At 42.0% G+C, this 27,901-nt stretch overlaps 1 protein-coding gene across 3 annotated transcripts in view; it reads right to left on the reverse strand.

Annotated features, from left to right (window-relative positions):
- Nucleotides 1–27,901, reverse strand: part of LOC146810068 (uncharacterized) — a 431,592-nt gene that overhangs the window by 79,829 nt on the left and 323,862 nt on the right. For all 3 annotated transcript variants that reach the window (XM_085616978.1, XM_085616980.1, XM_085616979.1), the window contains 5 exons: nt 7,439–7,571; nt 6,456–6,652; nt 4,930–4,975; nt 4,776–4,841; nt 3,999–4,058 (listed from right to left, as the gene is read on the reverse strand). In XM_085616978.1, the coding sequence (XP_085473104.1) occupies nt 3,999–4,058; nt 4,776–4,841; nt 4,930–4,975; nt 6,456–6,652; nt 7,439–7,571 (502 nt within the window). The remainder of the gene's footprint in view (nt 1–3,998; nt 4,059–4,775; nt 4,842–4,929; nt 4,976–6,455; nt 6,653–7,438; nt 7,572–27,901) is intronic.

Here is a 27,901-nt window from a genome sequence, read left to right on the forward strand (position 1 = left end):
CTAATTGTGGGCCATAATACGTGATGATGTATTTTGACAAGCCCTCACTCATGAAAATTCTGTCCAGGGAAGTAATAATACCAGCACAGTCTGCATTTCGTACAATATTGATAACCGGCCATTTTGTGAAGTAATCAACAAGAACTAAAATGTATATGTACAATACGTCAGCACCTTCAACTGGTCCCACAACATCCACACCTATCATTTCCCAAGACATACTCGGACTGTCAATAGGACACAAAGGCTTTTTGAAGGTCTTTTGACATTTATCTGAGTTGTTGCACTGTATGGATTCACGGACTAGTACTTCAATCGGTTTGTCAAGACCAGGCCACCAATAATTACATTTCATTCTTTGCTTGGTTTTAGATACACCAAGATGACCTTTGAGGCTTAATTATAGTATCTTGCTCCTTAAAGTACTTGGTGGATCTACTTTTCCACATCTGAACATGAGGTCATTCTCAACATCCAGCTCATTCCTAACCACCCAAAACATTCTTTCTTCGGCTTGGAGATTACTTTTATTAGGCCAACTATTTTTTACAAAGCTAACAATTTTTTTCTAAACAGTTATCATTACTCATGTGGAGCTTCCACTCATCAAGTGAAATACCTTCCAAGCCACCATCAAACAGCAAAGCAATTTTGTTATCCTCATGCAACAACAAGTCATCATCTAAGGGTGGTAAAGGCAACCTACTTAGAAAGTCAGCCACCTTGTTCTTGACACTAGGCCAGCATTCAATATCATGCATGCAGTCCAGTAGTTTCATTGACATTCTGCTTAACTTTGGAGAAGCATTCTGTTAGCCTGTGCTAGTCAAAATTTTCATTAGAGGCTTATGGTCAGACCTTTACAGAATGTGGAATTCCCACACATACTGACGGAAGTGATTGAGTGCCTATGCACACGCTAAAGTCTCACGTTCAATTACAGAGTATTTTTCCTCTGCTAAAGTAAGTGAGCGTGATGCGAACGCAACCACCTTCTCCTTGCGTTCCTCATCACACTGAGAAAGCACTGTGCCCAAGCCTTTATTGCTGGCATCGGTGGTTACGATTATTTGGGATTTAGGATCAAAACTGTGCTGGCATTATTACTTTCCTGGACAGAATTTTCATGAGTGAGGGCTTGTCAAAATTCATCATCACAGATTATGGCCCACAATTAGTCTCTTCTTCTGTTAAAAAATATTCTTGAGCGTAATGGTTGGCCCTGTGGGCGTGGCTCGCACGCGACCCGCGGGGCTGCGACATGCTTTGAATAGCACTAATCTCCAACAGCTGCAGGTTCAGGGAGGGATTGTGGGAAATGTGGTTCCCAGTGGCCATGGTCCCTTGGCGGCTCAACCATCAAACCAAAACTGATGGCCTGGAAGCCAAGTTGAAGTGGCCCCCATTACTCAAGGTCAGGAAAGTCACTGCACAAAGCACCCCGGCATCAGGAAAGGTAAACTGAAGTTCGGCACAGTCCGTGCATCACAGGGCTGTGACGTGCTTTAAATAGCGCTAATCTCCAACAGCTGCAGGTCCAGGGAGGGGTTCTGGGACATATGGTCCCAGCGGCCCTGATGGCTCATCCTTCAAACCAAAACCGATGGCCGGAAGGCCAAGTTGAAGTGATTCTAGTTTCTGTGATCGAATACACCCATCGGCAGCACCAGCCCCTTCGACAGAACAAGCTCCATCTCCTAGCTTTCCATAACAACCACCCGCTCCATTCTAGTATACTATGACCTCAGGAGCTGGTTGCTACCTAACTTGACATCACATTGAAGACCCTTTCCTCAAAACAGTATAAACATAATTGAAACAAATACAGATGGCATAATATTGCTAACAATATATAGCTAGAGATAGACATGCATTAAACACACTTATAAAGGATGTATGCTAATAACTAATTTAACTTCTTACATTTCTAATACTAGTAATACATTAACTGGTCATTCAAATCTAATGGTGCAGAAAACTTAATGGTACAGAACTATTCGCACACATAGTATTCAAACTTCTTGGGCCACATCCTGTTCCATGAGCTGGCCCTAACGTCAGCCTCCTGTGGTTTAAACTGACATGCTCTCTTGATCCAGGCTTGCCTTTGCAACTCAATAAACTTTATTACTCTCCTAAGATTCCACTTCGTACTATCTTCCAACACCACTGAATACTTCTTCACTTCATGTATCTTCTTGCACTCACAGGCAAGACAAAATAAGCTATTGCTTCAATAAAGACCGCATTGCTTATCCCATCATAAGCTGAACTATATAGGACATCAGCCCCCTTCAATTAATTACACTAATTTACGACTGCTGTCTTGAAGCATTTACTATTTTTGGCACTGCTACAGAATAGTCGCTGTACAATTGATATCTAAATTTATGCATTGTCCGTTTAACAATGAAATGCTAATAAGGTTGCTTTAAAAATAAAAACATTACAAAAACTGATGAGGAAGAACTAGGGAGTGAACTCAGGATACTGGTATAAAAGGTGCAGAAAGAAAGGAACTTATTTCGACATGCAGGGGTTGCGCTCATTTGCGGCTCTCTCGTGACTTTCAGGCGGGAACAATGTCAACATGGAGCCGCAGGGAGGCACCTACCGGGACATGGGAACAATGCTGTTAAATCTACCAGATCCAGTCTAGTGCCTCGGGATACTCTAAAGGCCAGATGTCATACTGTTGCAGTAGCTGCCATTGCTTTCATAATGTTGCTACCCACATCCAGGCATTTCATGTTGCTTGGGAGTCTGAGACCACCTGTGAAGGTTGACTGTGAAGTCTGACAAACACTACATTTGAGTGACCCTGTTCCTGCTGCTCTAGTGTTACTGCAATTAAAGGAGTGTTTAACTGGGTCAAACAATAACATTTTCTAGGAATCGACTCAGAATGTTGTTTTTTGACTTTTTTGGCACCATATTCTTTGTAGCATTTCAGATCCTAGGTACCAGGTTCTTTCGAAAATGCTAATGCTGAAGACACTAAGTGGCATTGAACTTTTAAGGCCACTCGGTTGGTCTAGTCTTTCCCTTGATGTATTTTGCCCCAAAGGCCTTGCTTCCATGGGACATTTTAGGTTTGAAGTGTTTTGATAAGATTAAAATAAACAAGAGCACCAGTTTTTGTGGGTCCACAACCTGGTACTTCGGTGTGGTCCTTTCACAGGATCCAAAATGTATTGTTCTAACAATGCCTGTTTAACACCTGACACCTGAAGTTTAGTCACTGGTGCTAAAGATAGACTTTGTGTAGCTGACTCCGAAAGCAGCACATTACTGTAATCAGGCTTCAACACCACGCTTGAAATATTCAGAAGTTTGAGCTGCAGATTTTCAGCTTGAAAACTGCACAAGCCTAACATGGAGTTTCGCTCTTGTCCAGAGGCAGACACAAATTATGGTGAGAGTCCATCAACAGTGATGTTTCAAGCAGAATTTAAAACACCGTTTTATTCAAAAAACTGCGGCAAAACAGTCAGAAAATATAGTAAACACAAATCTCATGACCACTGATGACCTGCACAGCCGCAGAGTCCCAAAGTCTGCAGTACGCAAAGGACCACAAGTCTGTAGTCTGAAACCCTGCTCTAACAATGTCTGTTTCTTTTTCTATGCTGGAGTGAAAACACATGCAAAGCATTTGTTGTCTTCCAGACGTCCTAATGAGGTTTACAAACCTGAATGGCATAAAATAGAATTTGAAGATAGCAGATATGTTGTAAGGCATTGAGGACGTCTGGCTCAAACCATTAGGAGTCATACTAACTGTTGGTTTGGCCCCAAAAAGGTCCATAAGATTATTTTCCCAACCATGATTTGGCAAAATAGTGAAAAGTATGTGAGACTATAATACATAAGTTTGATCGATAATGGATTTTGTCTTGTAGAGGTTGTGATTCGACGTTGTTTTGCCAAGGTGAAGAACCTGGGGGCCCTCTAAATAAATCACTGTGGTAAATTGAAAGAAAACATCTATTGCTCACCTTGTAGGTTTTCTTTTCCTTCACAATTACTTCAGTCTCTTTCACATCCAACATGACCTCCTGTAAAACACAGACATTTACTGACTATAATAAATCAACAGGGGTTTCAAAAAAGAGCAAATATATCTTTAATAGACTACCTTTACAAGGAACTACTGCTTGTGAAAATAACTTGAAGCTATCAATTCTGAGAAAGAGGAAAATTAAGATTAGCATTCATTGGTACTGTAGACCTTTTTGTAAATAAACTGTATTATCTAATATTGTGCCGCCTAAACCTATTGATTGACTGCAAGCTTTCAACAGTGAACTCCCATGACTGGACACATTTGCACATCCTAACTCCATTGAGTGAAAACATGACACACACTCCTCGAGTGGAGGATAAGACATCACAAGTTCACTTCTGTAAGTGAAGTGGTTAGCCACACCCTTAAGTCCATGAATGGATAGCTTGGCACATCTGTAGTCCAGTGAACATCAAGCCTGCCAAACCCATCCTCCTTCGAGTGGAGAAGAACCTGCTGCACCCTAACTTCATTAAGGGAAGAGAAATTGCAACATCCTTTGTCACACTCACTCCAGAGTGCAGCCTCCCACAAGTTCAATCCCAATTAAGAACAGTCTGCAAAACACTCAGTCACATGAATGGAAAGCCTGCTGACATACCTCATCATCCCCCTTCTATCAGCTTATCTTCTCCTCTCTAGACATGCCTGGCATGCGCTTATACTTCAAAAAGAACCAGGAGAAACATGAGCATTTCTTGTATTGTACCTTGGGAGGCAAACGCTGCTCTAAAACCATCAAGATGCCACGGTCCAATACTTCCTTACCGCCATACTGCAAAGGAGAGAGGAGAAAGTGGGTGTTATAAAGAGAAGGCTCTAATATCCCTCGACCCTTCCCAGTCCAAATCTCCAGTACTTACCGATCCAACATTGGCTTGGCCAAGGTATCGCACCCTGTACAAAAGCCTGCCAGAGAGGGGAGATAATATTACAGACGTTGCAAACACTGACCCAATCTTAAACCCTGAAGCCTGCAACCTTTGCAGGCAGTCAGATCCTCTGGTGGTAGAACTTGATAAGGCGATCACAGATGCAATGTATCACGCCACCATGGGGCATCGTGACAGCATAGAAAAGCTCTCTCTAACAGTTATATCAAACTTTGCAACCACAAAAACTGGTAGGTAAAATGCACAGAAAGTATCAAGTGACTCTACATATTTTATTTATTACTTAGAACCATTATTTACAAATGGCGTCACCTTGCCACAGAACATGAAATGGTAGAGCTATAGCAAACTATACTATGGCACATTGTGCACTATACAAGAGCTAATTAACAAATCACAAGGACACTTTCCATACATTGCTGTCTGCAGGCTTTAGATGTGTTGAAAGGTGATGTATTGTGTATGCATAAGACTGAAGTCCTCATACAAGCATGAGCTCCTTGCATAGTCTATTCATAGGCGACAAGAACCTCAAAGTGTTTGTTCAAGCACCCAAACTTACTCACATGGTCTGCCCTTGTTGCCCAAATTCCTTGTATGATCTGTGAATGTGCCCTGAACTCCTTAATCATCTGTCCATGTACCAGCGATCTGTCATTTGCATCAGACTCCTACTGATGCCTTATCCTGAGCCCCAGGACAATCACAGGGCTTATCAATGAGTCTTAAACTCCTTTTATGTATTACAGGATCCTCATATATTGTTGACACAATGGAGGCCGAAGTTTCTAATGTGGTCTGTTCATGTGCTCCAAGACTGACACAAACTATCAATATCCTGCGGTCTACTTAGTTTGTGTCCTTGGATCCTAATCTCTGCTCAAGTGACTAAAAGGGGGTTCTGTTAAAAGGCCTGCCTTGAAAGGTAAGTTGAAGTCCTCTCAAAAGGGAGATAGAGAAAGGAAGAAACTAATAGAGAAGAAAATGAGAGACAGAGAGAAGGATGGGGGTTGTATAAGTGATTATACTCATCCATTATTCGGAGGTAGAGGCAGCTGACATTCTACTCACCATCCACCAGTAGGGAAATACATTCCATTATTCCATGCACAGAAAGACTAGTGAAAGTCATTCTAAAGACTCAAAGATACCCAAAGTCACTCAAATCCAATATTTAGAATGGTCAAACACTGAAAACTATTGTGCCTGCTACATCAGACTGTGCACCTTTGGGTCCCTATCTTACTGGCCACTGTGAACGGACTACATGATGCCTTATGTGGCATGCAATAGACATAACTCTCTCTCCCTTACTGGACGCCCTGAAAGTGCACTACACATACTTTATCAACCGTTCTGCAGAGCAAACCCCCATGCATGCACAAATCTGCCCTACAGTTCATAATGTAGAACCACTCAATCATAGGCCATCCTGGAGCTGCCATGCTCAGACCCATGGCATGATTCTAAATCACAGAAAATCAACCCTTCAATACCTGCCATCCTGCAGGCAACGGTCTTCGCAGGATTCTAAATGCCTGGGTTCTTCCTGCAGCTGGAATGAAGGCACCTTCTCTCTCAGAACCTTCAAGTATGGCAGCAGTGGTCGGTAGACACTTCCATCATGCCACTTCCAGCGGATAAGTCTGAAACTCAATGGTGTGTCCTTCAAATTGCCCAGCACAGTCCCAGCCTGAAAGGCAAAATTGTTACAGCTGTGTTTATAAGATGTCGTGAAAAACCAAGATGGACCAACAGGGCGAGGCTAGTTGTAGCATGATAAACAATCTGCTTCAGAGCAGGTCCACAACAATCACACCTGACATAAAGTGGGGTGCAAGATACCAGTTACTCCTCTATCAAACACACGGTATCAATTTGTGAAAGGCACTTTTCTCTTCAATTGCCATAACATCTACCACAATATTGCTTCTATCAAGAACTGTGCAAAGTTACAAAATAATTCAATGTGTAAATCTTATCCTCCAAGTTAATGTGTTGCCCTGGACTGAAGAAACATGAATCATGAAGCAGCAGGCTTAGAATCATTTGTATCTGTATAGTGACGTACTGAGGAGGGATTACCTGTTTGGTAACTGAATCCTTCGCATAGTAGCATGGCTGGTTCAGATAGTCTGGTTGGATAATGATTTATAAAATATAATTTGTATAGTAGCAGACAGAGAGGGCAAGGCTGGTTGGACCCTGTATTACCTACATGGCCATATGCATGGGCCATGAATTGCTAGATCTGTATAGCAGCATTTCTGGTGGCTGGATGGGTTGCCTGGGGGAGAACAGCAGAGCTGGTTGAGCTGGACACTGAATTCTCTGTACCAGTCTTGATGGTAGCATGAATATATGGAACAAGTTGGTTGAATCCTGGATACTTATGTGGTAATGTACTCCGGAGGGATACAGCTAGTCTTTAATGGGCCTTCTACCCCGAGCCATAACTAAATATGAATATACACTCCACCTGCCCATTGACTGCGTAACGCAAGGAGATGCCGTTGATTTCATCGATGATGTCGCCTGTCAGCACCACTTCATCCACTTCCATCTGACTCCCAGGTAGCACCTCCGACACAAATATCCTCCCTTCTAAATACCTGGAAAAGGGTTCACAGGTAAAAAATTAGAGAAAGAACCAAATGGCTGCAGTTCAGGCAAGGCATCCCGCTATACCCTAAAACATTCAATAAGATCAGGTCACAGGTGCAGAGAAGGTATAAAGAATATCTGGCAGGCTCCCCAGGTCCTGGAGCAGTCAAGGGTTAATAAGCATCACTCCGAGTACCGGTCACTTACCACTGGCCCCCAGTTTGTTAGAGAAAATGTGGCACAAAGGAGCTATTAACCTAGCAAGTATGTTGTGAAACACTAGACTTCTGCCTTAATTTTTAATCTGCTACTGCCTTAATTTTTAATCGGCTATAGGTGCAACGTGCTCTAATTTTTATTTTTTGGGGGGATCTGTTTTGCATTAACTAATACAATTGAAGACATAGATATTACTACATAGAACCAGTAGGTATTCCTCAAGATAGAGAGTCCAACATCACATTGCAGGGACATGGTGACCCAGTGTCCATCAGTTCGAGTTCAGTAACAGAATAGCATAGCTTACCCTAGGTTGCATATACAATGAATAGGACAGGGAAATAAAAAAACAGCCCCCTCTTTTTTTCCATTCGCAATCGCTTGTCCCGGTTGCAATGTATTATGAGCATATTGTACGTGCACATATTGGTTGTATATACACATTATCGTATATTAACTGAACATTCAAACGATCTTTTAGATAATATAAACCCACACAAAACCAGAACTGAGTGGAGGGGTAAGGAAGGGAAGCAGGACCCCACATAGGTGGGTAACAGGAAGGGACATTATCATATATCAGTGCAAAAAAAAAAAACGTTATACATATAATCGTGTGTTTACAGAATGTTGATACCCGAGACTAACAAATAGCTATTATTATTAGTATTCGGGGCATATGGGATACTGCAGAATGTTCAGTTCACAGATAAGGCCACATTGTGATACGTACAAAAGAAAGAAAAAATAAATACATAAACAGATACATAAATAATGCTAAGTATTGATAGGAGTGTCAAGTGGATCATCCAGAGTCAGCATCCCTTGTAACGAGCACACCATTACATTCCATACCACAGATATGGGAAATTTACGAAGACCTTATGTATCTTCTTTTATTAACGAAACCGCCTCAGCCTTGACCCAGTGCAACGTGGTCTAATAAACAAAAATGTGATAACCCAGGAGCACACCCACTCTGCATGTTAGTGATTATGCTAGTCCCAAATATACATGCTTGTATTTGTAGTTTAGAACCTGCTTAATCCACATCAACTAGAATGTATTCTCCATTTGTAGTCTCCAGTTTTCCCCTCAATTTAAAATGAGGCCACATTAAGAAGGCTATAGTACAGAAAATATGTGGGCTACTGTAGCTGGAAGCATTGATTAAACCCCTTATTCTATCTGACACACATTCGAAGAGAGGCATGCTAAGATTTCAGATGGAGGGGGCCTATCTAGTGGGATCAACCTCTCTTTAAGGGGAGAACAGGTTCAATTTTCACAAGATAAACAAATAAACAGTGTGGTTGTCACAACTTTCTTTCTTCAATAGTTATTTATTGGTTCCCTTCATATGGAAAAATATATCAATGAAATCAAGGATAAGATCCAGTAGCCAACACGTTTCGTCCACACAGGACTTCTTAGATGAGTGATTTAAATACAATGAGGTTGCTGGGTGTGTTTTGAATCTGACAGTTCACCATAAAGTTTATGACTCATAACGGTGTCCGGATGACAGGAAATTGAATTTATGTCAATGTTTTTGACATAACGAAAAGGAGCGACATCTTGGAGTTGTTCAAGAGATATGAACAAACCCGTCAAGCTACTCCGATGAGGCAAACGTTTGGTGTCTGGTTTACATGAAGTCCAAAATTGGCACCTGCTAAACTCATCGATGGACTTATGTGAATTTCACAAATATCTGATCTAAGACTTCCTGAGTTCTTAATTTCTTTTCAAAAATGGATTGTTAGGCAGCCTACTACATAGAGCTAACTAATTAAGAAAAAAACATGAGACTTAATCTTTATTGCATTATTTAAAAAGAAACCTTTGCAAGGTACATGAGATAAAATTATGACACTATCTGTCACAGAGTATATTAGTTTATTAAGTGTTGCATACTCAGGCAACATTTTAAAGGTTAACTTGCAACAAAATTACAAGTTACTTTGTCACTTCTAATGGTTGCATTCAGAACACAGACACAGCATGCGAATAACTAAGGAAGGGATATATACTTCTCTTCAGGTATTACCTATGATCAGAGCATCTTAATGACAAGAGAATGATAGTGCCAGTGTTGCTTAGAAATGTTTATGTTTTATATAAAAAAATATATGTCTTAGAACTTGTTACGCAGCAAAAAATAACTTTCTCATGTACTGTCTCTGACCAGAGTTGGTAAAATATAAAAGGTAAAATATAGCGCCTGTATCTCTAAAAAATAAGCATGTTACAAGAAAAGATACAATACTTGAAGTTTTCATGTATAAACAATATGTCCTCATTAAGCATATATCGTTTGGTCAAAGTTTAAATTCCAAAGAATGTGACATTTTTTAATATGAATCTTTTCTCCCTCTCTCTTAGGCTACACTCTTCGTCTTCTCTCTTGCGTTTCCTTTTTCTTTTTTCTTTTATTTGATATTGTAATTTCATGATGAATGTATAAGGTTTTAAAAATACTTATTTGGTCTTTACAGAATATTTGCATGTTTTAAACTAAAGAAACAAGGATGTTCTAAATTGCCATTAAACATTAAGGAATTGATGAATCCAATGCATAAGCTGAAGGTTTGCTAAATGTAATGTGTCTTTATTAGTAATAGACATACAGAATCTATGAAATTGTATCCCATATTCTCGCCCTTGGTAGAAAGATTATAGAAACCTAACCGTTATATGAGCTACATTTTGAACAAATTTGTCAATTGTGCACATTATGAAAGACTATGTATTATCTTTTTTACATGTCATACAGCTGCTAGCTACTACTTAAAAGGACAAAGATAGATCATCACTCATCTAATTCGCTGACATACCACATGCAATTTAAATTGGTGATCTGTTTTGGGTTCTGCAACATTATTGTAACAATACTTAGTACATGTGCTCTGATTTTTTTACTTTTTTAATCTGTCTTTTATATGTACATATTGTAGTATTGGTTTATGTGTTGTGTGTATCTTTTGTAGCCCTGAAAAAGTCCTGTGTGGACGAAAGGCGTCGGCTACTGGATCTTATCCTTGATTTAATAGATGTATTTTTCCATATGAAGGGAACCAATAAAGAAATATTGAAGAAAGAAAGTTGTGACAACCACACTGTTTATTTGTTTATCTGCTGCATACATATGCACCGTGATTACTGTGTCTGTTAATGAAAAAGGTACTTGCTAAACTCATATGCAATCTACCCAATATATCACTAAAATTTGAGTGCTGTACAACTGTTCGCTAACCTTGAAAAACACGTAATCAGTGCTGAATTTGTTAAAAAAGGGCCAGGGACTTCGTCACGAGGACACTTCCACTTGCAACCACTGTTCGCTAATATTGTTTTGGAAGTCTTTCCATTTGGAGTACAGAGGGGCAGTACTCCAGGGTTCGCTGCACCATAGAGAATAATTTACTTTCCCAAAAATATTAGTGTGACAAGTGCGGTACATCTTTGCCTCAGCCCTCTGTTCTTTATTGCATTCTTTGTGCTTTTTCAAGGTTGTGAATCACTTTGCCATTAGTCACACATGTCTAATCTCGGGGTGGTTGAGATTCCTTTTTCATGTTTCATTTTATTTTATATCTCTGGTCCTTAAGTGGTTGTTGGATCTTGAAATTACTATTCACATTTTTAGGTCTCGCATAGGCAGCGCATGCGCTGTTTCTTTCAGACATGTTGTATCTACTCTGTAGGCTAAGTGCACGCCCATTGCTGCCTGTTGCTTTAAATTGGTTCTTTGAAGTGCCTCTCGTAAATGTATGTTTTTTACTGGTCACTTATTTGTATTTGCCCCTCTTTTTGTTGCTTGGTTTCCTCCCATGGAGCCTGCCCCATTTACATGTACACTTCCTCTGTTCTTAATGTATGTGTTTGTCAGCACACTTTTTTTTTGTTCAGTTTGGCTCCTTTTCAGGCTCAGAATGCCAAAAGAGATGCTCTGGTCTTGTTTTATTTACTTTACATTTACTTCCCAAACCTAATGTTATTCATGTATACCGATGGCTGTAACAGACAGACACGGCACCTCTATGCAGTAGTATTATGTAGTCATATGATTGTAAAATTAAGAGATGCAAAACAACAAAAGTAGGAATGCCATTAGGGTAAACGGAGAAATTGGGGAAATACTGCAGACTTAGGTACCAATACAGCCCACATGTCCTTATTTAAGCATTGTTTGATGTCATGACGTCCCCCACAGTTAGGAGCTTTCCCCTCTATAGTTTGCTGCTAGCTATTATTCGCTTCAAGAACTTCTTAGAAATGGCTGTGCCTCTAAATCCTGGCTTCAGCGCTCTGCCCGCCTTCCACCCAGCCCCTTTAATTTACAGCCAAGTGATTGACCAGAGCTGCGCTGAGCGGGGATGATTCTTCTGTGAGTGTCCTTGTTGCTCGTGTTGACTTGGACTAGTCTAGATTTATTTATCGTGTAACATTTGGTGTAATCTAGTATAAACATTTTAAAGTGTTCCTTTGGGGTCTGTTTTTTTCATTTGAAACAAAAATCCACATTTAGCCATTATGATTTTTTATCATGGAGAGTCAATTCTGTGACCTTATAAGTCTGTAACAAGGACAAGTTCATATGTAACAAAGCATAGGATCCTCTTGTTTTATCACACTGTGTCACAAGTCCGTCTAACTGCCCGGCTCTGGCACTCTGCCCCCTCTCTTTCACCGTTGTGCGGTGCTGCGTAGCTCTGAATGAAGTACATGCCCGAGCTTGTTGGACGGAGCGCGAAGCACCATGCATGCATGCATGCATGCAGGACCAAGCCTCTACTGGGTACGCGCATGCAACTTCGGTATTAAGATCTAGTTTCTGCCTACATGTGGTGTGGCTGAGAGGTGTGCCATTTGCCTGTCACGGATGCTGCCTGTGCTGGAACTAAAAGGTGTCAGCAAAATGAGGGGTACCCACTGATTTCTGGTTAAATTGCAAGTGTCATTTGACTGAGGTGCGTGTTTGCTGCCTTTGCAATTACTGCTGTGTACTAGTTGCCTGTCTTGGCTCTGCTGGTGAGGAGACGAGCGTCTCTCTGCTGGCGCCTTACACATGCATGCTGAAATTGTATATGCAGCCTGTACCGAGGTGTGCATCCTCCATTAAGGCACAGGCGTGCTTATGTGCTTCCTGGTAGTCTTTGCTGTAGCCTGTACTGGTTGGGATTGTGAGGGGTTTGTTATGATGGGGCTTAATTTTATGTCAGTCATTAATGGGGTTAATTCGGTGTTGCCTGGCAGCTGACATTTGTGGTTCTCTGTACAAGTGTCTGCCTGTAACCTAGCACTGCCTTCTCTTATGTCTGCTTAGTCTGTTTTTCCTGTATCACTTCCACAAACTCTGTAGAGGCTAAAGAATGTCTGCTAGCTGGGCAAAGCTTATTTAAGGTTAGGCCTTTTTGCTACCTATGTTTACTCAAGATTACTGCTTTACTGAACGTGGTAGAAGCAAGACCAGGCCAAGCTCTCCCAGTGCTGCTTCATCACTCCTGCTCCTGTCTTCCCCTTGCTTCTTCCCAGAGAGCTTTCTCCTTGCTTTTTCCTAATTTTTCACTGCTTTCTCCTTCACTTTCCCCTATTTCTGAGTGCTTTCTCCCTGCTTTTCTCCCATTTTTCATTGCCCCCCCGTTTCTCCTTGCTTTTCCTTGTTTTATTTCATCTTTTATCACAGAATGACCATAAAGGTTTAGTAAGGCTTCAAATTCAACAAATGCTGTACTTGTGCTACAGCTCTCGTAATAACTTCCTGGGAAGTAATGTTATCTAAATTCTGAATTAAATTCAGGTGAAGCAAAATACATTACCTGACTTCCCCCACACATCCACTGCCCCCTCATCTCTCCCTCACACTCACGCTACCCCCTAATCTCGTAATTCCATTGCCTCCTCTCTTCCCTCCCTCACACTCCCTGTCTCCTCTCTATACTGCATGCTCACACGTGCTACCTTCCTATATTTCCTCGCACTGTGCACTAGTCCACCTCTAGACCCCGTGCCCCTCCACTTATCTGTCTCTTGTACTCCCTCTCACACTACTCTCTCTCTCTCTAACGCACTCTTCCTACCTCTCTAATGTGGTTTACTGTGGGTCTTCAAGCACAGTTTCTTTCCTGTGCCTTATCAGCATACACATCACTCAAACCCACACTCTCCTCCTCCTCTCCTCCTCTTCTTGAGGTATCTTCTGCTTACACAGGTGCTTCCTTCATATGAGCCTATGGCCTGCACTTCCCTTCTTTCTCACATACTCTTTCTGCTCCTCTGTCTTGAGTCCATTCACCACTTCGTGCACAAACTACCTATCCCTCTCTATCTTCCTTATCTATTCTGTGCAGCCCTCAACCCTACCTATTCACAAGGCCACAGCAGACAGTTGGGGGGGAACTAGACATGACTACCTAGATCACCTCACTTTAACGACAATGTCAGAGGAAGATCAAGTAGCAATGGGGGCCTCCATAGATAGATAAGAGCTGCAAGAAGCACTACAACTAATGGCCATGGCGAAAACACCGGGTGGGTATGAGCTCTCAGCCGAGATCTACAAAACCTTCCAGATTATTATAATTGACAGATTAGTCATGGTGTTTGCTGAAGCATACCAGCAACGAGAGCTCCCACAGTCGATGTCTGAATCCCTGATCGCCCTGATACTTAAACAAGGAAAAGCTCCTCTTAAACCAGGTTTATATTGTCCCATATCAATGCTCAAAGTTGACCTTAACCTCCTTAGTAAGGTGCTTGCGGCACGCCTCCTACCCCACCTCCTACAACTGAGCCATGTGGATCCGTCTGGATTTATTCCAAATTGAAATATGCAACGTAATCTACGAAGAATGGTTCATGTAATGACTGCTCCAGCCATTTCTGGGGGAACCTTGCTTTCCTGGATATTGAGCAAACTTTTGACTCCCTGGATTAGGAGTATATGTGGATGGGACTGGCCAAAGTGGGACTGGGAGCCACGTATATAAAATGGGTTAAGCTGTTATATTCCACCCCAAGGGTGAGGATCCGTACTGGTAGATTTGTCTCAGAAGCAACAGCCTTATAATGGGGAACAAGGCAGGGATGTCCCCTGTCTCCTTTCCTTTTTGCCATGGCGATTGAACCCCTGGCCTGTAAACGTCGGCAGACCCTCCAGGGTTGGGGAATTCCCGTGGGCAGCACAGAACATATAATTTCGCTGTATGTAGACGATGGCTTGCTTTAGCTCCAACAACTGGTAACCTAGGTTCTAATTCTATTGGAGGTAATGAGAGAATTCGGGCAGATCTCAGGGCTTCGGGTAAATGCTCAAAAATTGATATTATTTTCCCTCAGCCTTCTAGCCAACCATCAGGTGGAAGCGCTGCCAGATCTTGGCCTCCGGTGGGAGAGAGACAGCATTAAATATCTAGGTATTCATTTAGCCGTCATGAAAAGCAATTCTTCGATCTCAATATGGGGAAGGTTATTGTGGGGTTTAAATTATCTATACAATTCTGGAACTCCCTCCAACTATCTCTTATGACGAAAATTGCACTTTTCAAGATGGTGGTACTCCCACACTGTCTATACGTAATGCAAGACACCTTTTATGAGCTCCCGCATAAAGTATATGAAGAGCTCAATAAATTGACTACATCGCTGCTTTGGCAGGGTAGGAGATGCAGAGGGAGTCTGGCTACCCTGAGGCGAGAATGGGAAAAAGAGGGCATGGAAGTTCCGGACTTTAAGCTGTATTACTTCGCAGTGCAACTGCAGTATGCGGTTCATTGGCTGGATGGCGAGCCAAACTGGGACTGAAACTTGCTTGATGGTACTCACCCCGTATACCAACTGGGGGAGCTCCTGATGAAGGGGCCTGGGACTCCACAGACTCTCCCCCATGTAATTCTGTTCATGGGGAGAATATGGGTAAGAGTGGTCAGGCGCATACTTCGAAGAGCCCCATATGCCCCAGACATGGATATTTGGCTACTGGTACCCATCACACAAATAGCACAGACTATGGCTATAGACAAATGGCAAGAGGGGTGTTGTTTGATGTTGTCCGACTTATACCCTGAGGATAGCTTTATTTCCACGTAAGAGGCTCAAGAATCATTTAATCTAGGTACAGGCCAATTCTTACAGTAGGCAACGGCATGACAAATTGGGCCCACCTTCCCGTAGGCACCAAAGCGTACACACATACTGGCTACGTTGCTAGAGATGGCAGGGGGTCGTAAATTAATAACCCATCTTTAACGGGTCTTACGGGCGGATAGCCAGCTGCAACCCCTCTCACTAGAAGATGCCTGGCAATGCCATGTTGAGGATCCAATTTCTCAATGGGATTGGCTCAAAATACAGTGGGTTAAAAGGGTGTTGGTGAGTGTCTGTTTAAAATTGATTCAATATAATTAAGTACACATGACCTATCTATCCCCTTAACGTCTACATGATATGTACACCATCAGAGACCAAAAATGCCCTAGGTGTCATTTTGAACCAGACAACTTTTTGCACATGACATGGTACTGCCCTGTAGTACATTATTTATGGGCAGAAATTTTGGACCAGCTGCAAGAAACCACGGGTGGAAGATCCTGCAGACTGTGAGGATATGTCTGTTGGGCCTTCTCCCCGAGAATCCTAAAAGAAAGCTCAGTAGGCAATACACTATTTTGGGCCTCATTATTGCAAAAAGGAGAACTGCAATTCACTGGATAAGTCCCTGAGCGCCGGCTAAGGATGCTTGGGAGAATGATCTCATAGAATGCGCAGGGGCAGAGGAAATACATATGAGGCACACAGAGACCCGAGGGCACAAGAGACCTTAACAGCATGGGCGGAGATTACTCGGTGTCTACTCACTTATACACATTCCCAGAAGGGGGGTCTCTCCTGAGGGATTGGGACAAATACGTAAGATCCGGGATAGTAAAGGGGAAACACCCCTACAGTATGTAGGATACGAATCAGTGGGAGCTATGATGAATACAGGACTCGATGGTGGACATGACCCAACATGTAATCCTCCTAAAGGTTACCTAACATGGAAGCTCTGGGGGTTGGAATGTTAACTATAATGTTTGGTCTAACAGACCTGGATGGATCGAGGGGGAGAATCACCAACAGGTCACGGACCGTAATACTGAATCACCTAATGTATGATCCTGAAAGACCGGTAAAAGGAATGTCTCCCTAATTCTATCCAAATAAAAATAATGATTTTAAAAAACCCTACCTATTCACCATGCCACATGAATTCCACTACACAAATACACTACACACCACACAAGTCCACAACTAACAATTCAAATTCAATCCACATAATTCCACTCTACACCACATACATCCAATCCACTCCAAACAAAAGCACATAGGTAAAAGACATTGTCATTAAAAACGCCAATAGCTCTAACTCTCACAAATGCAAGACATATTGCATTGCGACATTGCAATTGCTTGTTTTAATTACCGGCAAAGACACAACCTTACTGCTCACTTCCCTCATCCTTAACCTCTACATTGTTCATATTCCACACAGAACCCTAAATTATTTTTTATGTCCTTGCTTTTATTTTAGTTTTAATTTATGGAATGCACCGTTACTTCCTTCCTTCATTTTAAGACTTTCCTTTATCTTTTTTAAACTAAACCATTCTTCTTTCCATATACTTTACCCTTTCAATTACCATTAAGTAACGCTTAGTACTGATTTGTATTCCTCCATTCCTTTCATCCAATGATTTTGATGCTCCGATTTGATTTCTTTGAGATGTTCGTATATTGAGAGAATTACATTGACAAAAGTGCATGTCACTTCTTGACTACTGTGAAACAGCTTGTTGCCCTCTTAAGTCCTTGAGAGGTGTAACAGACAAGAAAAAAGGAATCTTGCTATAAAAAGGCCTTATGTCCCATGAAGGCATCAGCAGGAATCTTCCAAGCAACAGCCTGGCTGCTGATAATTTTAAGTCCAAAGAGGCACAAGGGAACATGACCAGGGAAAACAAATGAATTAGTCTTATCAGATGTCTTGACAAATTCTTTGGTTGCAACGAGGGCTACCCAGGCATGTTTCCATGATCCTCAAGAGCTGCAAGCTAAACCTTGCAGGTGCCCTCCTGAATCCAATCTCATTCAGGTGATGCAGAAAAGACACCATTCCATTCACTGAGTGTGCAAGTGATTTGATCCTCATCTATTGCACAGAGCCTGTTCATCTGGCCTCTGGTCTGCAATGGAATCTGCAGCACAGGCACTAGACTGTGTGGTTTTCTCTAGTCTTTAACTTCTCGCCCAGAGAATTCAAGAAAGCAGTCTGAGCTGAGGATCGGGGACAGCGTTGGAGCAAAACCTGCAGCTAGATCTTCTGGGAGGACTTTGCTACCTCCTTGTGGAGAGTCCAAAAGCGCATGAGTCTTAAGGGGATGGACCACTAATAATGGAATGGGCTCCTGCAAGCACAACTGTGAGACTGGAGAGACTAGTGTACCTTCTCCAAAAACTGGACCATCATAGAAGGAGGGTCAAACTCCTTGGTGCTGTATATATCTTGTGTCAGTGCAACCTCCCAACAGGACTGTCACATCTGGGTACCAGAGACAAGCACAGGAGGTTCAGGTGTCAATGTTTTGCCTCAAAGAAAGCCAGCGCACGAGTGCCCGGTCCAAGTGTCCAGAGAAAAGTGAGGCTGAGCATCCACAACTTGTACCCCTAGAGGCAGAATGACTTGAACTCTTGTTCAATGAAACTGCAGTTCCAAGGTAGTAGGAGTGACTGGCTCAACCCTCAATGCTACAGTGGTTTGGAAGCCTGTGTCAATATGAGGAACTGAACTCAACAGTTTCTTCGGAACATTTCACACTCCTTCCTTGGCACATAAAAAACAGCTTTGCTGGAACAAGTTGTCTGGAAGCAGGGAAAAATGGTTTTGCAATCAGAAACTTTCACCTTTACTGGAGGTACTGACACCAATTGCACAGGGCCAGTGACGCTAACCTCCAGGGAAAACGTTTGTGTGGAAAATAATTCACTACTGCACTGGAAGAAACAGTGGAGTGCCTGGTAGCTTAGATATAGTACTTAACGCATGGCTCTTTTCCTCATGCTTAACTCCAACATCTCTTAAAGGATCAGGGACTCTCCATCTGCATGCATTTTTATTCTTAACTTTTTGTCCTCAATTCATTTTTTATAGAGGACACACTCAATGACTCTTGAACAGAACTAGACCCAAGACAAATTAACAAGCCAAGAAGAATCTTAAAGCTGGTGGTAGAACTCAGAGTGCAAGCATTCACTGTATGATTGTTCAGCGAACCTGTAGAGGCTGTTCACAAAATAATTAATTTGTGCTTTTCCCTTTAGCGGTAGTACCTTCTTCGTTCCCTGAGACACACACTGTCTTTTATCGTCTTTCAAAATGCTTTGCCCATAGAAGAAACAGGGGGAAATCCTCAAAGAAAACAGCCTATCACCGCCAGGAAGGACTCCCCTCACGAATCATAACTGTGGAGTGGCAAGTCTCTTACCAAGCCTATTCAGTCCATTGCCCCTCAGGAGGAGAGTGAACAGAAGCCACAAGTGCAGCGGGCACCTACTCAGGTTGGCTGCAGTGATTGCTCGGGTTACACACTTTAGTTCCCTGCTGTTGGTGTGGCATGGCATACCACCTTGACTACTGGCTGTCACAAGAAGGTTTTCAACAGACTCATTAAGATTATTGGCTTACCATTAGCACTTCCAAATAAGTCCTTGCATGGCCTTCTCCAGCCACACCGGCTGGGGCAGAGGTTCAAGAGCTCGAGCCCAGTCACTCTGCAATATCCCCCGTAATACCTAGAGCTCCTGAAATCAAAATCAGTTTACCTACAATATCATGAAGGAAGGAGCTATTATAGTGCCCCTCCCACTGTGGCAGCCCTGGATTTTGGATTAACTAATGAATACAATGAGTACAATACATTGGTGAATTACCAGGAATACATTTTCAGTTTGAAATCGCTTGGAAATTTGACTTACTTTCACACTTTGGATTGCGATGAATTTGCACGCTATTGGTTGTGCTTAAGGAGGGACACTACCCACACAGGATAGTGCAACTGCAGTGATTATTTTTACGTCTTGGTTTAGAGGACGACTCCTCCCAGCATGCCCACGAACATTTAATATCACCATAGAACTAGTGAAAAAATTGGAGTGCGTGGTACATTACCATTTGATCATTCACTTCACGCTAAACCAGTACTATTGCACCCGCTCCTAAACAATGGCTTACCAAGACATTATCAACCTTACGGATAAACGAGCAGACACTTTTGCTTACGGAGAGGAAGAAGCACAACATATTTATTCTTTGATAGGAGACATCGAGACGACCACTGCCGGAACCGGTACAGTACATAGCAACATTAAGCAACTGATATACCTAACCAAACGTGAAATTAACCAACGACTCCACGCTATCACACTCATCCAATATCATCGTGCTCAACGTATACCCTGAGGATTAAGAATTTTGCTCAAACCATCACTATGTAAAAATGATCCCAAATTCATTGATGGTATGGAATTCTTAACAAGTGTTTGTTGGACCTTATCTTATTGATAATTGAAGAGTTATCTAAAATTCTGGATGAGTTAAATACAGAGATAACCCAGCTTAAGAGTGAATTATCTTCAAAGATGAGTTCAGAGGAACTGTCACAGACACTTATAGACATCAATGAACAACTCAAAAGACACACAAGAAATCAACGAACGAAAACTCCGCAAATTTCGCAGAGACACAATAGATTATAAATTGGGGGAAGTATACAATTGGGCTGAAGTGTACGCCAGAAGGAGACAGAACAAACCTCCTGGCAAACCATCCGGCACCGACACTTCACCTGCCAGTAGTGACTCAGAGACCAACAGAGGTAGATTCAGAACAACAAGTCACAAGGAACAACCTACTTCAGAAGTCACATGGGCTACAGACATTCCATCGACCTCTACTTCCACTTCTACATCTGCGGTTCCTTTTTTAGGAACAGGACATCAAGGCAACGAAGACCCAGGAGGGGCAAGAAAAGGGGTATCCTCCGAGACCACCATAGACAAGAGAATAACAAGGAGTCAGAGATGAGTGACTCAAATTGCTTCAGAAGGGATCTTCATTTGTACCAACGTATTCTTCCAATAGCCTAGAGGCGGAAGTGAGTTTATACAAGTTTATGCGGACTTTAAGATTGAGACATTTTTTTGACAATGTTGTGACAGAACCTTTAGAGAAGATGGATAATACCCTTGCGGGTTTAAAAACCAGAAGCACATACATGGCTCCAGTCAGCCACAAAGTATTGGATACTTATGAAAAACTGGACAAACGTGATTTACAATACATCTTCAAACATCATAAAATCAACTAACCTAACCTGACTGTGAAAGACAAGGCCTTATTGAGACACCTGGCTGATAACCCAAACATCAGATTTGTTAATGCAGACAAAGGTGGAACATTAGTCATAATGGACACCACACATTATAATCGCAAACTTGATGAACATGTACAGCATACCACAACCTATTCTAAAGTGGAGTTTAACCCCACTGTACAATTTCAATCGGTTCTTCAAAACATTCTTGATAAAGCAGTCCGTGACGGTACTATTGGTGACAAAGAAAGCAAATTTCTCACACAAGAATTTCCTATGTCCTACACTCAGGATGTTACCTAAGATTAATAAAAATCTTTCAGACCCCCCTATGAGACCTATAGTCTCCACCCGAGGATCCATCCATGAACCAGTGGGTAAATACCTAGATAAACATCTACAGCCGCTAGTACAACAAATGTCCACGTACATTAGAGACACCACCGATTTTCTGAATAAAGTTCAAAACATCTCAACAGAGTGGAATGAAGACATGTTTTTTTGAACTATTGATGTAACGGCTTTATACACTTCAATACCACACAATCTTGGCATAGAAGCAATTGAATTCTTTATACCACGATCAGAATTGGAACAGGATTTCAAAGTTTTCCTACTGGAACTACTTCATTTTACTTTATACCAGTTATTTTTCCTACAATAATCAAAATTTTATACAACTCAACGGTACATCCATGGGAAATTGCGCAGCCCCCAGCTATGCTAATCTTTTCATGCACAAATTCGAACTAGACAACATCAACAATGAAATATGGAAGACTCATATGGTACTATTTCTCCGCAACATTGACGACATTCTTCTCATTTGGAGCGGTCCCAAACACGTTCTAACCAATGCCATTGACCAACTCAATAAAGTTGATGAAAAACTCACATTTTCACATAACATTCACGAGTCTCAAATTAATTACCTGGACTTTCTGGTGTACATCAAAGACAACAACATAGAAACTACCCTATACAGAAAGGATACAGACAGGAACAACCTGTTGCACTTCACCAGTTTCCACCAACCAGCACTCAAGACACATCTACCATATTCCCAACTTCTTAGGATTAAAAGAATTATTTCAGAACCTGAACAACTTTCACATAACGTGTCAATGATGGAGCATCGATTTCTTAACAGAGGATATTCCCAAGAAATCATCACCAAAGCAACAAATCGAGTATCATTAACATCTAGATCTCAGCTTCTGATCACCAAAAACGCGCCAAAACAACATCCAGAGCAGTTATGTTTACCAAGTTTTCAACCGAAAGTTTTAACTTCAAAAGAATTATCTTGAAACATTGGCCCATGCTACAGGTTGAACCAGATTTCAAGAACATTTTCTCTGACAGACCATTGTTCGCCTACGAGAGAAGTAAGAGTTTAATGGAATTACTCAAACCGCATTCAAAGCAAGATCTAATCAAGATATACAAAGGCACCATGCCTTGCCACAATTGTGGCAATTGTAATAACATCATTAGGGGCAATTACACACAACATCCAACACAAGGTTGCAATATCAAATTGTATGTAACAGCCACATGTGATTCCAAGAATCTCGTATATATGCTCAAGTGCCCATGTGGCCTAGCATATATAGGCAAGACTGAGAGGAAGATCAAAACCAGACTCAACGAGCATTAAAGTAATATTCGCAACAAGAACATGAAATCAGCAGTGGCAGCACATTTCATTAACAATAATCACAACATCAGTCAACTAAGATTTCTGATATGCGAAACAGTGCCCATTAAAGAAGGAAGAGACAAACGCAAATTTCTTCTTCAGAGAGAGACTTTCTGGATTAACAGAATGAACTCACTGGCGCCCCACGGACTCAATGACCGCATTGAATTTAGTTGTTTTTTGTAAACAACAACATTGACTTTGTACTGTTTCTTGGTTTCAGTTAAACCTTCTTTCAGACTTGTCTTTAACTATCTTTTCATCAACTTTTTACCCACTCTATATCTTTATTCAACTTTTATTTTCTAATTCTCATTTTTTAATTCTTATTTTTCACATTTTTTACTTCACAATTATTTGTTCATACTGTATTATTCTCTGTCCACAATTCATATTCTTATTGTCACTCATTTATCAGCTCACTCTGTTGAACTAACACACCCTTTTTCGCTTTCTATTTTTTTAATTCCTATTTTTCACATTTTTCATTTCACGTTTATCATTCCCTGCTTTTACCCGCAATTTATATTCTTACTGTCACTTTTTCATTAGTCTTCTATTGTTTTACCTTCGCACATTACACTGTTTTGTTTCTCTATCTCACTCCTCAGCAGTATCATACACACACACAATTTCCCATTTCAAAATGGCCACTACTCTTTCGAACTGTGTTGATACACCCTTTTTCGCTTTCTACTGTCTATAACTGAGGGAATAGCAATGGCCGCCAATTGATTTTGTTCAACCACGGGAGCATGCAGAACGTTTAACTGACTAACATTGAGGTATGAGCATTTTCAGTGATTCTGGATATACTTACGACACCGGTTACACGGTGTTTTTAAAGTCGCGGTTGTCGGATTGGCTTTTCGGCAGCATAATGTAACGTGGTGACAATTTTTCAATGCATTTTGTTTTATTCCCGATTCACAATTTGTTTTTCGTTATATTCACCAACTGCTTTTTTAATGTTGCGATATGCATTTCACCCTCGAGTTATCATTTGTTCTTGGTCACGTTTACTAACCTTATTTATTCGTTTTTTAACTCAATAAATGGTTCCTTTTCTTTGAAGCGATTTAACGCTATTCAAACAACCGGTCACGTCGGGTGTTACTTTCCGTATTTTCCCACATTATGTATCATCACCATGATACTGATTTTCATCTCTAAGTGTGTTTCGACATGATCCGTTTGGGCTATCGTCCATTGGTTACTCACACACATTTTCATTTATTCGACTTTTATAATTTTCACAACTTTATTAACACACAGGAGCGACGTGTCTGGGATAATGCACATGCATGAGCTAATATTAGCTTGATCAAATAGGCCGCTTGAATCCCTCCTATCTTTATGCTTTTAGGAACACTCTCCCTGACGAAGGGTAGTCATTATACCCGAAATGCATTGGGGTTCATCCTTCAGATGTATGCAGGATTGTTTAATCCTTTGAATCTTGGATTTTGGATTAACTCATGAATACAATGAGTACAATACATTGGTGAATTACCAGGAATACATTTTCAGTTTGAAATCGCTTGGAACTTTGACTTACTTTCACACTTTGAATTGTGCTGAATTCGCACGCTATTGGTTGTGCTTAAGGAGGGACACTACCCACACAGGATAGTGCAACTGCAGCCCTGCAATCTGAGCAACTGGAATAATCTGGAAATGAGCCTAACCTAATACCTGCTCACACCACCTTGACCTGGGCTCCATTATTAAATGACCAATTGCAACATCAATTCTAGTTGGGAAAATAACACACTGGTAAAATTAACTGCTGTCAATATTGGCATCTGGAATCAGCTTTTAAAGCAATCTGTCAACAGGTTGGAACCCAGTTGGGAATTATCATGTAACTAAGAAAGGACTTTTAACTCTTCACCGTTCCTTCTATGTGAGCACTAGCAAAGAACAATTTGCCACGGCAGACCATGATCACACGTCCAGGTGCAAAGAAACAGTAACACTAACAGTGCTACAAGTTCATAAATAGCCTAAACCTCTGACTGCCAAAGGTTTTCTGCCTCTCAACCACTTACATCCTCAGTTGACAGTATACAGATATAAGGTAGCCCCAAGATGAGACTGAGTAGCATTTAGGTTGCTGTCATAAGCAGTGTAGGTCTCCATAAGGTCTTGATGAAGAGGGCATCCAAGACGACCTCCTGGGTAGGGTGGTCTTTGATGATGATGAACCAATGAAGGAGCTCATCAGGCAACCACACCAGTGGTATGTAATTAGTTGCCTTGCTCTTCCGTGAGGTAAGCGCATGTGGTCTTCTCAAGGCCAACATTGTATTGTTATGGTTCTTGCTTACTTTTAACTATTGTTCCACACTCTGGAAGTGGAACGGCATCTGCAGGTTTCTCGGCAACTTGGTCAGTTGTGGTGGAAACTTGTGGACGTCGAATGCTCCCCAACGTGGGTGTGAACTACATTTAATAAATCTTCTCTTTTGAACGTTTACCTGCCTTTGTCTGTATTACTACATATTGGCCGCAATTTGGCACAATTTCACACCCATTGACTTACAGAATTATTCCTCTGGATCATGCTACTTTCAACAGCTCTTTGCCTCGTCGAAGTGACCCCCTTCAAGTTTCCTGGTCTGGATTTCGACCGTATTTATGCAGCAAGAATCCCTCAGTCTCCCGATGGAGTCCTGCTATGCTTATTGCAACTCGCTTTGGTATAGCAAGATTTCATCTTACGAGGCTACTTGCTGGCATGTCGCATTTCTTGAGAGCGTGCGCGCGCCTGCTATCTTATGTTTAGCCTCCAGCTCATGCCCCTTCCAGCAAGCGCAAGCACAAGCGCACTGCTACCTGGGAGCTGCACAGCCTTGGATAAGCGAGTGCACGCCACGTTTTCCTAATACTGTGAGTGCTCGCATTTGCGCTCTGTTATCCTCAGTGTGCCCCTTCATATGCATGCATTCATCAGCACAAGTCTTCCTGGCTACATTTTAAGGAAAACAGGTAAATGTTCTTTATTATTTTACTCTGTTTATAAGCTGGAGGTCATTGTATTGCTTCCTCCTTCAGACAGTTAGAAAGATAGCTGATATTTATTCAACTATTTATCCCTATGTTCTTTCAAATGTATCAATCCAGCAGTCAAATTTCTGGCTTTACTCGGATTGCCCACAAGAATTCTGTCGTTTTTCATTGTCATCTTGCAATTTGTTCAAGTCAATTCAATTTAAATTTAAATTATGGCTTCAAATACCTCAGGCAACCCAAACGGTATTCCGACTGTAGAAACAAACATTGAAACGGATGGGGTGGTGGGCCAGATTAGTCCAGATGACTTAGTTATAGGGTTCGTAGGGGGACCTTTATGACCAAGGTGGCTACCCTTTCAGGATTCCGGCAGTGGGATGCCACTGGCATCGCAACCCTAGGGGATATCATGCATGGCCCAACCCTTAAATCCTTTCAGGAATTGCAGGATGATTTTCAATTGACCCGCCAACAATTGTATAGATATTTTCAAATATGACATACCATGACTCCCTATATACAGGGCTTGCAGGAACTGCCAGAATTCAACCCACTAGAGGGCAGATTACTGACAGGAGCCCTGGGTAATCATGAAATAAGGCAAGTATGTCAGACACTAGTGTCACATAGTACCTCCTCACTCACAGCCCTGGAACAGACTTGGCAGGAGGACATACCCACACTGAACAATAACGATTGGACAGAGGCTCTGATGGCCCCACGTGAAGTGGTGATATCTGCCAGGCTGTGCCTTATTCAATTATAATTCATTCATTGAGTCTACTTCATTAGATGTCACTTATGGGAGTCATTGCCTCGCCGCAGTGTCTGAGGTGTGAATTGACCTACGGCACCTTTATACATACATTCTGGGAGTGTACTTCCCTGACGAGCTTCTGGAGAGGGGTCATATTTGGAGAGGGTGCTGTCATGGGAAATTCCCTTCCACATAAAGACAATACTTCTCCCCAGCACAAATGTCATTGGAGGTAATACATATAAAAGGCACTTACTTTTCCTGAGCCTAACCCTGGTAAAGCACAAGTTACTACTTGTGTAACGATATATCTGTAAGAGACATTAGTTAGTGATAGATTCCTTACCTTAGAATAATCCCCAGGCGTCAGACTGGATCCGGAAAGTTTTGCTAGCAGTACCCCCGCGCGTCAATAGGTGGTGTTGTACGGCTACACGTCCGTCGCTGGCATCGTAAGCGCCGAGAAGACGTCACGGAGACTACTTAGGCACCACCCATGTGCACTGACGTCAGTTCTGTACACGACTTTCCGCGCCAGGAACGCAGAGCCATGCAGGAAATTGACCACTGGTGCAAAGAAACTAGGGCCCTGAAAGGGATGACCTTAACCCTAGAAATCAGGTCGCAGAACGGGGAGGATGGGTGGGGCGGTAAGAAATCTATCACTAACTATTGTCTCTTACAGATATATCGTTACACAATGAGTAACTTGTGCATCTGAAAGAGACACGTTAGTGATAGATTCCTTACCTTGGAATAGATACCCCAGCAATACCAAACCCGGTGGTGGGTCTGCGAACAAGATCACACCAGAAAGTCACAGAGAACAGAACGGCCAAAGAAGCCATCTCTCCGGACTTGACTGTCAAGGCAGTAATGTTTGGTAAACGTGTGCAGCGAGGCCCACGTAGCCTGACAAATGTTCTGCAAGGGGACGCCGCGTCCCAAGCAGTAGTGGTTGCCCTGGTAGAATGGGCACGCAGCCCCACAGGAGGCTCCTTCTTGGCCAACGAGTAACAGGCCTTGATGCAGAGAGCGACCCACCAAGAGATGGTCCGTTTGTGCACAGCCTGACCTTTTTTGGCGCCCACGTAGCCAACAAAGAGCTGGTCATCCACCCGGAACTGTCGAGTGCGCTGCAGGTAGAACGACAGTGCACGTTTTGGGTCCAGACGGTAGAGCCTCTCTTCCTCTTTCAAAGGATGCGGAGGCGGAAAGAAGGTGGGCAAAGTG

This window comes from Triturus cristatus, chromosome 7 (assembly GCF_964204655.1).
Source record: "Triturus cristatus chromosome 7, aTriCri1.1, whole genome shotgun sequence".
NCBI classification, from domain to species: domain Eukaryota; kingdom Metazoa; phylum Chordata; class Amphibia; order Caudata; family Salamandridae; genus Triturus; species Triturus cristatus.